Here is a 17294-nt window from a genome sequence, read left to right as displayed (position 1 = left end):
TCCCCGCCCAATGTTACAGGAGGGACTGTATCTGATTTTCCATGTGCCCAGGTTTAGCAGAGTCCTTGGCATTTCCTTGGTCTTCATTAAATACTGAAGTAAATTCTTAATTGAAAAAAAAATAAGTACATGGAAAAAGCCAAATTTAAAAATTCACCTCCTGGTTAACAGAGCAGTGCATGTGATTTCTCTGTGTGTTTTAATACCCTGTTCATATGTTATTTGCCCAGACTCACCAACTACATGAAAATGGACTGTGTTCTTCCCTCCCTTCAGAGAGTCCACCCTGCTGACTGTCAAATCACTCTGCTTGGAATATGAAGGAAGAACAGGAAGGAATCAAATTGTACTGTGGAGGGAGGTGTTCTTTTACTACTCAGTATTCTTCTACTATCAATTAAAGTTATGTGAAAAATTAGGCAAACGTGGCCACTGAAGAGGTTTTAAAAATCTCATCATGCAAATGTCTACATACCCTTTGTAATCAACAGTGGTCTTCCAGTTTAAACTCGGCTCTAATCTCTTGGCCATTTGCCTCTTCCCGAAATTAATTTGTTTCCTCTCCAGCATGCCCTTGTCTGAACCATCAACAGCTTTAGGTACGGCATCTGATTCTTTCTTGTCAGATGTCTCATTAGGCTGATCCTTTCCATTTTGCAGTTCATTAAATCTAATCTGCTTTATTAAAGAAAAAAATAAGAGTAATATTTACAATGAGATCACTTCTGAATTATCTAGTGCTAACAGAAAATTTACATTGGTGATAAATTCAGGGGAAAAAAGTGTCAGATGCATCTTACTTGTGTTGTTTAGTGACACAAATTGAATAAAGGCAACTTTCTAACCAAACCCTTCCTTGGAGCTAGACTGATAGCAGTGCTCCTAAACTTTGCCTCTGCTGCAGCACACACCAACACAGCCACAGGGCTGACCCCTCACTCCTCACCAACACCAGAAAAACTTAAACCCAAACCCTACATGGCCTGGGACTGACCACATTCGAACTGCTGAAACCAAGGAAAAAGAGAACACTTTCACCTAGGCAGAGATGAAAGATATTATAGACACAGAAAGAAACATAAAGGTGAAAATAGAGGTCTCATCAGAAACAATGCAAGCCATCAGAAAAAAGAATTATATCTTGAAAGTACTAAAAGGGGAAAAGAAATAAAAACCCTGTCAACCCAAAATTCTATACTGGGACAAAAAAACAATATTTCAAAGATGAAGATAAAAATAAAGGCTTTCGCAGATGACAAAAACCAAGAGAATTCACTGTTAGGAGACCTGTGCTGGAAGAAATGTTAATGAAGTTCTTCAATCACAAGGAATACCATGCCAGACAGAAACATGAATCTGCCCAAAGAAATGAGAATCTATAGAAATGGCAAAAATAAATATATAAAACTATTACTTTTAATCATGGTGATGTGTAATTTACTGAAGAAAATAGTAACCATGTTTGGAGGGTTTAATAGTATGTAAAAGCAAAAAGCATAACAAGGAAAGCACAAAGGAGAGGCATTCAAGATATACCACTGTCAGGCTCTTCAACTATTAATGAAATTACATAATATCACTTAAAGTCAGACATAATGAATTATACATATGAAGATTATATATATGCACATATATATATATACACATACACATGTATATGTGTGTATATGTATATGAAGCCCTAGGGAAGCCACTAAGAAACTTTTTAAAAAGTATAACTAGTAGCATAAATAAAATGTAACCATTTCTAAGAGCTCAATTCAAAAAGGACAAAGAAGGAGGGACAAAAGAACAAAGGACAAAGGGGACAAATATAAAACAACTAGCAACATAGTAAATATAAATTCACTCTATCAGTAGTTATGTTAAATGAAAAAGGATAAAAAAGAAAACAACTATTTGTGGCATAAAAGAAATCACTTTATATATAAGATATAAATATTAAAAGTAAAATGCTGGAGAAAATATTCCATTAAAAACAATTAAAAGGAAATAGGAATAGTTATATTAAAATCAGTCAAAATGAACTTCAAAACAAATAATATCAAAGATAAAGAGGGAGATACATAATGACAGAGTCAATTAACACATAACTGTAACTGTATATTCACTAAACAATAGAACTTCAAAATATATGATGCAAAAACAGAACTAATAGGAAAACGTAGACAAATTCACAACTGGGAGAACTCAAAATTCCTATCTCAGTAATCAATAAAATCAGCAGACAAAAAAATTAGTAAGAATTCAGAAGACCTGAGCAACACTGTTAATCAACTTGACTTAGTTGATATTTATAAAGCATGCAAGCCAACAGCAGCAGAATAGACATTCTTATCAAACACACTAGGAAAAATTTACCAGAATAGGCCACAGTTGGGGCCATAAAACAAACATCAGCATACTTAAAAGAACTACAATCCTAAAAAAGTATCTTCTCTTAGTACAATGGTACTACACCTATTACAATGACAGCAACATCACCACACCCAAGCAGTGATGGGCTCATCTCCCATGGTTTTAGTGGAGGCCCCACGGCAAGAATGTATGAAGAAGCACCCTCCCTCTCCTACCCAGAGCAGTGTCAGCAGATGCCCAGTGGGGACACTGGACTTCCCACTCTGCCCAGCAGTAATGAAGCACATACCACCACAGCCATCAATGGAGACTAAGTGGGAACCTTGGACTTTCCCCCTCACCCTGCTATAACCCCAGACCTCTACACCACTGAGGTATCAGAGAAGGCCTGCTAAAACAAAAGACTTAAATGAAATCCAAAGATTCACAACATAAGTGCCAAAATGTCCAAGACAATAAAAAATCTCTCATTATATCAAGAATTAGGAAGATCACAACTTGAATGAGAGAGGATGATGAATAGATGCTTATATCAAGATGAAATAAATGTTAAAATAATGTGACAAGATTTTAAAGCAGCCATCATAAAAATGCTTTAATGAGCAATTACAGAGACTTGAAACAAATGAAATCCTAGGAAGTATCAGCAACTATGTAAAAGATATAAAGAAGAACTGGATAGATATTTCAAAACTGAAATTCACAAACCAAAGTAACTCACTGGAAGGTTCAGCAAGAAGAGGGACAGGACAGAGGAAATGATCCATTAATTTGAAGATATAGCAAGAGAAATTGTCCAATCTGAACAGCAAAGAGAAAATAGATTAGAAAAAAATGAACAGAGCCTCAATATCTGTGGGTCCATAACAAAAAACATCCAACATGCATGTCATCATAGAACCAGAGGGAGGAGAGTAAGAAACTCAGACTGAAAATGTATTCTAAGAATGTCTGAAATTTTTCCAAACTTGGAAAAAGACATAAATCTAAGATTTAAGAAGCTGAAAAAAACCTAAACACAATAAACCCCCAAATCCATGCCAAGACACATAATAATCAAACCATAAAACTAAAGACAAGGAAAATTCTTAGCAGTGAGAGAATAACAATATTTTACCTAAAAGGGAGAAAACAATTACAATAGCAGATTTCTCATGAGAAACCATGAAGGCCAGAAGGACTAGAACAACATTTTTCAAGTGCAAAAAGTAAAGAAATATCAACCCAGAATACCATATCCAGTTAAAATATTCTTCAGGAAAGAAGAATTCAAGATGTTCTCGGAAGAAGGAAAGCTTAGAGAATTTGTAACAGACCTACCTTAAAGGAGTAAGATCTTAAACAGAAAGGATATGGTAAAAGAAGGAAACTTGCACCATTGGAAAGGAGGAGAACAATAGTCAGAATAAAAATAGGGATAAATATAAAAGACTTTTTCATCTTGAGTTTCTGAAATGATATTTGATGGTTGAAGCAAAAATTACAACATTGTCTCATTAGTTATCAATCTAAGTAGATGTAATAAAAACAATTATAAATGAGAGGGTAAGGGACTTAAAGGGAGATATGATTTCTATACTTCACACAAACTGGTAAACTGTTAAGTAGATTATGATAAGTTATGCATACATAATATAATACAGTACCTACAGTAACCACAAAAAAAACCTATACAAAGAAATACATTCAAAACACTAGTGTTTTCAAACACTAGGAGTAAATGAAAATGAATTCAAACAAATGTTCAAGTAATCCAAAGAAAAACTGGAAAAAGTGAAAAACAGAAAGAATAAACAAAAAACAAAACTAAACTGGCAGACTTAAGCCTTAACATATCAATAAGTAAATATAAATGGCCTAAAAACACTAATCAGTAAATACAGTTTCACAGAGTCAATTTAAAAAAAATGACTCAATTTTCAGGCTGTCTACAATAAACTCAACTTAAATATAATGATATAAGTAGCATTAAAGTAAAAGGAGAAGAAAAATATACCATGCAAACATTGGTTAAAGGAGAGCAGAAGTGGCTATATTGACATCAGATTAGGTAGACTTCAAGACTTCCAGCCAAGATGGAGGCGTGGGTGGATACACTTTGCCTCCTCACACAACTGAAAGAATAACAACAAATTTCAAAACAAAAAATAACCAGAACTGCCAGAAAATTAAACTGTATGGAAGACTGACAACCAAGGAATTTAAGAGGAAATATTCATTCAGACTAGAAGGAGTGGTGAAGACGGAGAGCCGGGGCAGAGAGGACACCCAGCAAGGCAGTGGCTGGAGGACCAGGTGGGCCAGGAGGCGGCTGGCAGACCAGGGGTCCCACATTTGTGTGAAGATAAACTGGGAGGAACAACTTGGGAGCAAGACAGACTATGCAACTCAGGGTTCCAGTGTGTGAAAAGGAAGACTCAAAATCTCTGGCTATAGAAACCTGTGGGGGTTGGAGTGGCAGGAGAAACTCCCAGCCTAAAAGGAGAGTTTGTGGGAGAGACCCACCGGGTCCTAAAACATACACAAACCCACCCACCTGAGAATCACCACCAGAAGGGTCCAATTTGGTTGTGGGTAGCGGAGGAAGTGACTGAAAGCCAGCCCAGAGCAGAGTAAGGGCTGTTTCCTCTTGGACCCCTCCCCCACAGAGAGCACCACAAAGCAGCCACATGGGTTGCTCCACACTGGCAAATACCTAAGGCTTCGCCCCTTACAAGATAATGCAGTGCACTGAGACAAAGAAATATGGCCCAAAAAAGAACAGATCAAAACTCTCAAAATAGAACTAAGCGATGAAGAGACAGCCAACCTATCAGATTCAGAGTTCAAAACAGTGGTAATCAGGATATTCACAGAAATGGTTGAGTGTGCCCCAAAATAGAGAAAAAGTGAAGGCTATGCAAAGTGAAATAAAGAAAAATGTACAGGGAACCAACATTGAAGGGAAGGATACCAGTACTCAAATAAACAATTTGGAGAAAAAGGAAGAAATACACATTCAAACAGAGTAAAATAAAGAAACAAGAATTCATAAAAAATGGGGAGAGGCTTAGGAATCTCCAGGACAACAATAAACATTACAACATCCAAATCACAGGGGTGTCAGAAGGAGAAGAGGATGAACAAGAAATTGAATACCTTATTTGAAAACCTAATGAAGAACCTCCCCAATCTGGCAAAGGAAATAGACTTTCAGGAAGCTCAGAAAGTCCAAAAGAAGATGGACCCAAGGAAGAACATACCAAGGCACATCATAATTATATTACCCAAGATTAAAGATAAGGAGAGAATCTTAAAAGTAGCAGGAAAAAAGGATATCGTTATCCACAAAGGAGTTCCCATAAGACTATCAGCTGATTTCTCAAAAGAAAGCTTGCAGGCAAGATGGGGCTGGAAAGAAGTATTAGAAGTAATGGAAGGCAAAGACCTACATCCAAGATTACTCTATCCAGCAAAGCTCTCATTTAGAATGGAAGGGCTAATAAAGTGCCTCCCAGATAAGGTCAAGTTAAAGGAGTTCATCATCATCAAGCCCTTATCATATTAAATGTTAAAGGGACTCCTCTAAGAAAAAGAAGATGATCAAAAATATGAACAATAAAATGACAACAAACTGACAACTATCAACTATTGAACCTAAAAATAAAACAAAAAAAAAAGCAAATAACTAGAACAGGAACAGAATCACAGAAATGGAGATTACATGGAGGGTTATCAGTGGGCAGGGGGAGGGAGGAGAATGGGGAAGAAGGTAAAGGGAATAAGAAACATAAATGGTAAGTACAAAATAGACAGGGGGAGGTTAAGAATTGTATGGGAAATAGAGAAGCCAAAGAAATCATATGTATGACCCATGGACATGCACTAAGGGGGGGAATGCTGGTAGGAAGCAGGGTACAGGGCAGAGGAGAATGAAGGGAAAAAATAGCACAACTGTAATAGCATAATCAATAAAATATACTTTAAAAAAAGATTAAGTAGACCAGAAAAAATTACTAAGAACAAAGAGAGACATTATATAATGATGAAATGGTCAATCTATCAAAAAGACATAATCATCCTAAGTGTATATGCAGAGGTTCAAACACAACAACAGAACTAAAAAAAGAAATAAAGACAAATCCACAATTATAGCTGGAGTACTTCAACACACCCCTTTCAACAAATGATAGAAAATCAGCAAAGACACAGAAGAACTCAACACCACCAAAGACCACATAATTTAATCCAAATTTATAGAACATGCCACCCAACATAGCAGAATACACATTCTTTTTAAGCATCTAAAATGTACAGGGTGTGGCAAAAGTATGTTTACAGTTGTGAATACATGAAACACAGAGTTCATTCTTGTGTTATTATTAATTATTGTATTACTTTCCAAATGAACATCTGTAGGCCTACTTTTGCCCCACCCTGTATACACCAAGGCAGACCTTTATCTTAGGTCATTCAACATATCTCAACGAAGTTTTTAAAATTAAAATAATTCAGATGATATTCTCTGACCACAGTATAACCAAACTAACTTTAACAGAAATGTAACAGGAAAATCTCCAAATACTTGTACACTAAAACACACTTCTAAATAATCCATGGGTCAAAGAGGAAGCCTCAAAAAAAATTTTAAATACACAAAACAAAGAAAATGAAAATAAAACATATCAAAATGTGTGGGAGGCAGCTTAAGTTTTGTGAGGAAAATTTATGGCATTAAATGCTTATATTCAAAAAGAAGAAAATTCTCAAATCAATGGTCTAAGATACCAGCTTTAGAAACTACAAAAAGAGCAATAGAAACCCCAAGCAGGCTGAACAATGTAAAAATAGAATGTGAAAAAAAAAAAAATGGGATGTACCTCCCACATGTCAACCACTATGGTGGGAAAGAATCTAGAAATAGCCCAAGTGTCCATCAGTAGATGACTGGATAAAAATGATGTGGTACATTTACACAATGGAATACTATGTGACTATAAAAAAAAAAGAACAAGAAACTTACCCTTTGTGACAGCAAGGATGTACCTGGAGAATACAATGCTAAGCAAAATAAGCTAGACAGAGACAAATACCTTATGATTTCACTCATACGTGGAATCTAGTGAACAAAATAAACTGACAAACAAAATAGAACCAGAGGCATGGATACATGGAACAGACTGACAGATTTCAGAGGGCAGGGAGAAGGGGGGACTGGAATAAATTCATCAAACATGCATATATGCGTAGCCCATGGACACAGACAACAAATTTGGTGAAGGCCAGGGAAAGGGATGAGGGCTGGGTGGAGGGGGCAAAGGAGGGGGAAAATGGGGAACATCTGTAATAGTGTCAACAATAAAAAGGGAAAAGAAAAAATAAAATAAATAAAATATATTCACATTTAAATTTTTTTTAAAAAGTGAAGACTGCCCTACATTTTACCACTGCCCTGCCCCTAGTGAGATGCTGACTTGTTAGCACCAGAAGACTAACGTATCCCCTGAATGTCCTTATCCAAAAGACAAACGGCTTCTCTATGGCTGAATGTAGATTTAAGAGAATTCTTTTAATTAATGTGAATATTTTTAGTTTATGACCCTTTCTTTTATATGCTCCAAGTAAAATATTACTCACATCTGAAATGACCAAAATTCCTTTAAATACAAATATGACTAGATTAGACCCTGACCCAATAGCTCATTTGGTTGGAACATCATCTTGATATGCCAGGGCTGCAGGTTTGATCCCCAGTCAGGGCACACACAAGAAGCAACCAATGAATGCATAAATAAGTAGAGCAACAAATTGATGTTTCTCTCTTTCTCTCTCCCTCTCTCTCCCTTTCTCTCTCTCTCTAAAATCAATAAAAATATGACTAGATTAAATGAAATATATGATAAAAACAGAGAAATTAAGTGAAACCCAAAGTAGAAAATAAGAGATAATAAATAACAAAAGGAAGTAAGAAAAAAAGAAAAACAAAAATCAATAGATCCAAAAGCTAGTTCTTAGAAGATACTGAGAAACTGACAGACCTCCGGCCTGATGCATCAAGGAAAAATAAAACACGATGACAACATTAGGAATAAGAGAGGTAAAAACAGCTACAGATTCCACAGGTATTAAAAGTCTAATAAGAGAATAATATGAACAAATTTATGCCAGTAAATTCAACAATTTAGAGAAATGGACAAATTCCTTTCAAGACAATCTGCCAAAGCTCTCGCAAGAAGAAATAAATAACCTGCATAACCTTATAACTAGTAAAAATGTTGAATTTGTAGTTAGAAACTTTCCCACAAACAACACTTGTAGCTGATATGGATTCACTGGTGAGTTCTACCAAACTTTTAAAATAGGAAGAATACCAAACTTTTCAGAAAATTGAAGAGGAGGAAAAGTTCCCAACAAATTCTTTACAGCTAGTATCACTCTGATCCCAAATCTAGATAAAGATATTAAAGAAAGCTACACATCAATAATCTTATAAACATAGATGTAAAATATATTTAAATAAAATGTAAGGAAATTAAATCCAAAAATATATAACAACAATAATACATCCTGAACAAATAGTTTGTCTGAGAAAATCAATGGAATTCACATTAAGCTAAAAAAGAAAAAACACATGATTAACTCAATAGGTACAGAAATATCATTTGATAAAATCCAACATCAGTCCTAATAAAAGTTCTCAACAACTTGGAATAGAGGGGAACTTCCTCAATCTTATAAATGACATCTGTGAAAAGCCTACAGCTAACATTATACTTAAAGAGAAACAAAGTTTTCCCTTTGCCATTAGGGACAAGAAACCACTTCTTTTCAATTCTGTACTGGAGGTTCCAGCTAGTGCATTAAGGAAAGAAAAGGAAAGAAAATGACTGAGATTGGAAAGGAAGAGGTAAAATGATCTTTATTCACAGACAACATGATTATCTATATAGAAAACTTTCCAGAATCTACAAACCAGACACTAGAACTAGTAAGTTTGGCAAGGTTTCAGGATATAAAGTCAATATAAAAAAATAAGGTGTGTCTTCATATAGTGGCAATAATAAGAAATAAAAATTTTAAAACTAGGATTAATAGCCCCCAAATATGAAATACAGACAGATTTCATGAGAGATGCATACAACCTCTGCACAGCAAGTTACAAAGTGTTACTGAGAGAAACTAAATAAGACCTAAGTAAATGGGATATGTACTACGTTCATGAACTAGAAACTTCAATATTGGTAAGATGTAAGTACTCCCTAAATTGATCTGCATATTTCACACCACCTTAATCACAAATCCTCAGGCTTTGTGAAATCCTGACAAGCTGATTTGAATATTCTAATACAAATGCAAAAGATACAGAATAGCCAAACAACTTTGAAAAAGAACAATACTGAAGCATTGACATTACCTAACTTCACGACCTACAGTAATAAAGACAGTGTGATATTGGTATAAAAATAGAGAAAAAGAAATACACCCACACAAATGGGTAACTAACTTTTGACAAAGGTGTAAAGGTAATTCAGCAGACAAGGGGTAGTTTTTTACAAAAAAACAGTGCTGAAACAACTAGATCCAACTTTGATCCATACTTCACATCAGGTACAAAAATAACTTAAAATGTATCATTGATTTAAAATGTAAAACAGAGTATTTGAAAACTCACAAAATACACTGGAGAATATCTTTGTAATATTGGTTGGGTCTGACAAAGCTTTATTAGATACGACAGTATACGAAAATTAATAAGTTGGACTTCATCGAAATTGAGGACATTTGTTCTTTGAAGGACCCTGTTTAGAGAATGAAATGACAACCCACAAACTGGGAGAAAATATTTACAAATCACATAACTGACAGAATACATAACCAAACACATATATAAAGACTTCTCACAACTCAAAAATAAGAAATCAACCCAATAAAAGAGGAAAAAGATCTGAATAGACCCTTCAGCACATAAGACACATTAATGACAAATAAGTATATGAAAAGATGCATTTAAGACATGCTAATTAAAATTCAATGAGGTACCAGTATACACCTATAAAAATGTCCAAAATTAAAGGATTGACCATGTCAATTATTGATGACTATGTGGAAGAACTGGAATTCTCATACACTGTCAGAGTGAATGTAAAATATTACAACCACTTTGGAAAGCAGTCTACCAGCTACTTAAAAGTTAAACATACAACTATCATATGAACTTGCCATTTAACTCCTAGGTTTTGGCTAAGAGAAATAAAAGCACGTGTTATGCAAAAATAAATACCCATAAACAGAATGTTAAAAATAAGAGAGTTTAAACTTTAAAGATATGCACAATGTTTGGAAGATAAAGAAATATTTACAGAAAGGGCAGGTGGGTGGTGACAGAAGAGAGTATCAGAGGATCAATCTCAGCGACTCCAGCAAGTAAGTTTCACAAGAGAACAGAGATGAAAACATGATTAAAGATATAACACAAACAATATTTTTCCAATTTTTATGAACATATGTCATTATTAAGGCAAAACAAACAGCCAGCACTAAACATATCATCATGAAAATTATGGAACATCAAGGCTAAGAGAAAATCCTGAAGACTTCATTAGATGGCAAAAGTCAACACAAACAGTCACATAAAAATGCCTTTAAAATTCTAAGTAAAACTTATTTTCCAACTGACATTATAGAAACAACAACTGCGAGAGAAGAATAAAGACATTTTCAGTCATGCTGACCCTCAAATTTCCCTCCAATGTGCCTCTGTGCCAAAGGCACATTTAGTAGGCAGCTCTACCAAAATGATGGAGTGCACCAAGAAAAGGAAAACTGAACAGAAAGGAACATGACAAAGGCCATATATGAAAAGCCCACAGGTAATATCATATTTAATGGTGAAAGCCTGAGAGCTTTTCCACTGAGATCAGGAATAAGACAAGGATCCTGCTTTCATCACTTGTATTCAACATAGTCCTGAAATTTCCAGCCACTGTAATTAGGCAAGGAAAAAAAAAACCACACCAGATTGGAAAAGAAGACTATCTCTGTCCAGAGATGACTTAATCTTATATGTAGACAATCTAAAGATTTAAAATAAAAAACTGAGTTAAAAGTGAAATTAGCAAAGTTACAGGATTCAATTTTGAATTTCACATTAAAAGTCCCATCTGATTTTTAACACTGAAAAGTTAAGTTGTGTTTCTATACACTAACCAGTGGACAATCAAAAAAGAAATTACACAAATAATTTCATTAACAATAAGATAAAAAGTAACAAAATACTTAGGAATAAATTTAACCAAGGAAGCAAAAGACATGTACACTGAAACTATAAAACATTGCTGAAAGGAATGAAAAAAGACACAAATGGAAAAAAACCCATGTTCACAGATTGGAAGATTTAGTATGTTAAGATGGCAATACTATACAAACAAAAATAATCTACAGATTCAATAGAATCCATATCAAAACCCTAATTTTTTCCCCAGAAATGGTAAAAATCAGGCCTGAAATTCACATAGAAAGTCAAAAAAACTCCAAGTAGCCAAAACAGTTTTGAAAAATAAGAACAAAGTTTTAGGATTCACACTTCCCCATAAAGATTAGATAAATAGATATAGAGTTGAATATAAAATTACCATATTACCCAGAAATTTTACTCCTAGATATATGCCCAAGAAAACAGGGATACAAACAAGTACTTGTACACCAATATTCATAGCATTTTTCACAACAAACAATAGGTGTGTTCATCATTAGATGAATGGATAAACAAAATATGATATATATGTAAATGGAATATTATTCAGTCATAAGAAGGAATAAAGTTCTGAGACATGCCATAACATGGATGAACCTTAAAAACATTATGTGAAATAACCTAAACACAAAGGACAATTGTATGATTTTACTTATATGAAATCCCCAAAATAAGCAAATTCATAGACATTGGGAATAGGTTAGAGTTTCCCAGGAGCTGAGAGAAAAAGGATTGGGGAGCTACTGCTCAATGGGTACAAATTTTAGTTTGGGATGATGAACAACATTTGGAAGAGACGGTAGTAATGGTTACACAACATTGTGAATGTTAAGTAATGTCATTGAATAATACACTTCAAATGGTTAAAATGGCAACTTTTACATTTTATGTATATATTTTCTAACAATAATGGTAACGACAAAGGGAAACTCAGATCCCGACAGCAGGTGATCAAACACTAGGAAGCAAAGAGAATTCACAGGATGACGACAGAGACGGTGTGCCACGGCAAGAGCAGGAGCAGCCTGGGGAGAAGCGGAGCGCTCCGGAAGTGGCGGGGTCAGGAAGAAGATGGACCTGACGAACCAACTCATGGGGGGCTATCGAGTTGACACCAGCTTGAGAACCAGCCCAGCTTAGGCTTATCACATTAGTAGTTCTTGCATATCCTTACCCATATCGGCTTTAACCAGAATTTTATTTCATAAAATATTATATTGACTGATTTTTTTGTTCTGCACTATTTCAAAAACCATTGGAGAACACAAAAGAAGCACACTTCTATGCACATGTAGTTGGCACACTTATTAAGACAATTCAGCCAGGTAATAATCATGGGAAGAAAATGATCAAAACATCTAGGCTTCACTAACAGGGCTGAGTCCTTTATTCTTAGTGTTATTCATTCACAAGGGAAAATGGAAAAAAGTAAAATATTATACCTATCAGCTAAAGAAAATGAGAAACATTCTTAAGTACCTCATTCACAGTATTTCTTACTTTACATTATTGTGTAAAACACTCTAATAACTAGAAGCAATGTCCAACAACAGGCAGAATTTATACTGTAAAAAGTTGTTGTCAAGTAATATAATGCTATGAAAGTTCAAGAGAGACTGTGAAACTTACCTCTTTAGACATAACTTCTGAAAATTTTGCTGATGTATTTTTTAAAAATGTGATGAGGTCTTTATAAATCGCTCCTTTTCGCTCATAATTAATCTCCCCCTCATCATCTATTTTGCCCTTTGAGAGAAAAAGTTTGGTGCAATTATTATTGCAATAATAATGTAAAAACCTGATTAATGCATCACAACCCAAGTGCACATCTGGTTTGCTTCTCTAAAGGATCCATGTGGCAGTCTTTGTACATGAAACGTAAAGGTGAAACCCTTCCCTCTTAACTTAATGTTATCCATTCACTCATTCACTCAGCAAGCCTTTACTGAGTACCTCTTATATGCAGTGGGGCACCCTGCTATTGAGTATAGAATTAAGACCTTTCTTCTATGGTCTTCTAATGTGAAAACACATTATGACTTCAAGTGCTTCTGATGAAGTCATAAAAGGCCTCAAGATGAGAATGTCACCACGGAAATGCCTTTGTTTCTACTTGTCACACTGCTCTTGTTCTGTGTGTAGCATGGATGCTCTAGGCTTCTCTTTTAGGGTTATGATCTCTATGCAACTATCTGTCCCTCTACCCTCTACCCTCTGCCTCTGTCTCTCTCCTTGTCTCTTTCTTTTCCTCATTTCCCTCTTCTTTCCTACCCCTATTATTCTCCATTAACCAAATACATATGTGTGTGTATGTATTCTCCATCAACCAAATATATATATACTTCTTCAAATATGTGTATATATGTATGTATCTACATATAACATGTGTAATGTAACTGTAATGTATTGTACATTTTATTGAATAGTTTCTTTTTTAAAACTGAGAGGAATACTTAGATATCTCAATATCAAATAAACTTGTCTATGAATTAATAAGCAGCCTTTTATAAGAAGCATAAGCTCCTTGTCCCACTCTAGGAGGTCAAAGATAACCATTCCTTTTGTAATCTCTTTATTTCCTAAGTGGAAATTTCACTTTTCTAAAATATATTAAAAAAAAAGCAAAATTATATTTAGGTCATCTCCCCCTTCTAATGCTGAAATATATTAAGTGTCATGTTGATAAGCAGATCACCTAAGGCATGTCAGAAAAGGTGCTACAGGTAATTAGAAGACAGCACCAGCAATTCAATACCAACCCAAGTCCAGGTGTGACACCTCGCCAAGAACTCCCCTATAATAGCTGGGCCCCCATTAAGGGCTTTGGGTCCTCCCTGCAGAATTTTGCTGGTGAGACCTGAAACGACACTGAAGACACTGAGGACAGGGTGTTGCAGGGGAGAAAGCTGAGCTCCTTCTAGCTAAGTTCAGTGAACAAAATGAGACTCAAAGTTTCTTTAATCTAAAAAAGTCAGAAGGTTATGTGCTGTCTCTATCTCAACTTGAAGCTCACCCACCCACCACACTCTGCTTTGTAATACTTGGGCTGAGAATCTGCAAAACTGTGTTTCTCATTTGCCCAGGTGGGTTCACTTCAATCATCAGGAAGTGAAAGGAAAAGGGACATGCTCCGTCCTACTTGTTCCTTGTTCCTGTTAGTGAAGCCAGCAACAGTCCCACACCCCTGGCAGTGGCAGTTGCTTCCAATAGCAACAGTTGGTTCTAATTTCCAGAGTTTTTTCTTACCTATAGTCCCAAACAGGGCTCATCCCATTCCCCCACAAATACCATCATCAGCCTACCAGGGCACCATCTTCAAAGATCTAAGTCTTTGCTCTGCCGAGATCCCCCTCTGAGCTCCTGAGGGACCAGTATCAATTGAGCAGCACTCAGTCCTCAGAGGTCTGGATCCAAATGTCATAGAAGCCACATGAGCTCCAAGGGGACTAACACAACCTGGAAGTCACCATTCCTCAGAGATCAAAGTCCCAGTTGTGTGTGGGCCCCTCCTCTGAGCTCCTAAGGGACTGTCACCAAGGCAAGCAGGGTCTACTCTCCAGAGGTCTGAGCCCCAGATTTGCAAGGGCCCTCCTCTGAGATCCTAAGGTACCAGCACAGCTGGGCAGTGCCCCCTCCGCAGACATCTAGGTTCCAGTTTCATGGGGCACACCCTCCAGGCATTTGCATTTTGACAACCCCTCTCATCTTCCCTTTGTCCCTCAACTCTTATGGCAGAAGCTTCAGTGATCACTTCTGTGTTATCTCAGTGCTCATTTTATGAAGTGGAATGAGTCACTTGGAAGGCCATTTCTCAGAAGACTGACTTAATGACATGCCATAGGGAACACTGGTGCAATTCTGAGACAGCTGTGGACTGGCCCAGCAAACACATAGCAAATGAATCTGCTTGAATCCCACAGAACAGTATTTCATTTTCTATGTCATTGGAGTTCATTCCTAAAGACATGTCTGCACTTACAGACACCAAGCTAAGTACCAATGTCAATACTGTTCAATAAATATTACTTACACCATTTAAAAATACTCCTTCTGCACTACAAGTAATGCACAAAGTTTCAACATCATGTGGTTTCACCAGCACATAACACATTTCCCCAAGAATCTGTCTCCAAGGTGGGGCTCGACATCCATTTGAAAATTCATAATCTGAAACCAATTATCAATCAGTTTAGAGTTTTATAAAATATGATGGTTTCAAAAAGGAAATATTAAAATTGTTTTCATTTTCATTTTATTTTTTTAAATCCTCACTCAAGGACATTTTTTCATTGCTTTTAGAGATAGACAAAAGGAGAGAAAAGTCGATGTGAGAGAGATATAAAGATTGGTTATCTCCATAAGTACCCTAACTGGGGATTGAACCCTCAGCCTTTCAGTTTATGGGACAACATTCCAACCAACCAAGCTCCACCAGCCAGGGCTTGTTTTTATTTTCTTAAACATTAAATTCCAATGTAGCTATTGAGGCATTTTGAAAAATAATTATGAAAACATATATAACATAAATGAATCTGAGAAGATATAAACCTGAGGTATATGTGATAGATTCCAAGACTGTTTCTTCTCCTTTTCCCGAGAAGCGTTTGAGCAGCTCTACATCGTTCTTAACAGCCTCTGGATTTAAACTCACTTCCCTGCAATAAATGTGTAGATATTCATTTAAAACATTTGAAAACAAACTCTACAAGAAATACTTGACAGTACTCCATTATGTCAAGGGAAATATTTTTTATAATTAAAATTGCAGTTAAATTACACAATAACAACATGGTTACAGCTAATCTTAGCCATGTTATAATCTCCTAACACTGTGAAACCATCAAGGAATTACTGACTACTGTTTAATACATTACATATACTAACTTAAATATTCACTTTGTTCCCTAATTATAATACTATAATACTAGAAAATACTAGAAAAATGAACGAGTTTTAAAACTGATAAACTCTACATGATATTTGCATTATACTTTAATAATTTTTTAACTGTCTTAATTTAGAGAGACTCTGGAAATTCTAAGCACACTTGGTGTCTTCAGAACTAGATGAAACCCTACTAGAATGTTTAGCAATGGTAGGAGTAAATTTTAATTTTTAGAACTAGAAATATCCATGCAATAAACAAATTTTTTCCAGTAAAACTGAATGTTAAATCAGTGGCAATAACTTCCATACTTTTTGGGGTTTTTTCTAAGAAAAGCATTTTTTGTAACTAATTTCATAGGTTTATTTTTTTAAGATTTTATTTATTTATTTATTTATTTATTTAGAGAGGGAAGGGAGGGGGAGAGAGAGAGAGAGAGAGAGAAACATCAATGTGCAGTTGCTGGGGGTCATGGCCTGCAACCCAGGCGTGTACCCTGGCTGGGAATCAAACCTGCGACACTTTGGATCGCAGCTCACGCTCAATCCACTGCGCTACGCCAGCCAGGGCTGGGTTATTTTTTTAATACTCACAATGAAATATGCTTTAGAGAGTGATTGAGAAGGTGCAGATCCAGTTCCTTAAGCAGCATGGCGATCTTCATCTTAACCTCACTTTCAGGGTCATCATCTTCAGTAATTTTATCAAGAATATTTAATACAGATGAGTCTTCTTTAATTGCATTGTAATCAAAGCCCAGGATTTTTGCTACAGGATTTCTGTTAGCTGACCAAAATAAGTACATAAAAATTATTGTTT

The 17294-nt window shown here is 35.6% G+C and overlaps 1 protein-coding gene across 3 annotated transcripts in view; it reads right to left on the bottom strand.

The window, feature by feature from the left end:
* Positions 1-17294, bottom strand: part of ODAD2 (outer dynein arm docking complex subunit 2) — a 187238-nt gene that overhangs the window by 158971 nt on the left and 10973 nt on the right. For 2 of the 3 annotated variants that reach the window (XM_045857958.1, XM_045857957.1), the window contains exons 3-7: positions 17069-17261; positions 16139-16245; positions 15621-15757; positions 13220-13336; positions 476-678 (exon numbers count right to left, since the gene is read on the bottom strand). In XM_045857958.1, coding sequence (XP_045713914.1) covers positions 476-678; positions 13220-13336; positions 15621-15757; positions 16139-16245; positions 17069-17261 — 757 coding nt within the window. The remainder of the gene's footprint in view (positions 1-475; positions 679-13219; positions 13337-15620; positions 15758-16138; positions 16246-17068; positions 17262-17294) is intronic. The other variant, XM_045857960.1, reaches the window with a different exon arrangement.

The sequence above is a fragment of the Phyllostomus hastatus genome, unplaced genomic scaffold (assembly GCF_019186645.2).
Source record: "Phyllostomus hastatus isolate PE091 unplaced genomic scaffold, TTU_PhHast_1.1 phas_scaffold_1674, whole genome shotgun sequence".
Classification (NCBI taxonomy): Eukaryota; Metazoa; Chordata; class Mammalia; order Chiroptera; family Phyllostomidae; genus Phyllostomus; species Phyllostomus hastatus.
This window is presented reverse-complemented; position numbering and strand designations above follow the sequence as displayed.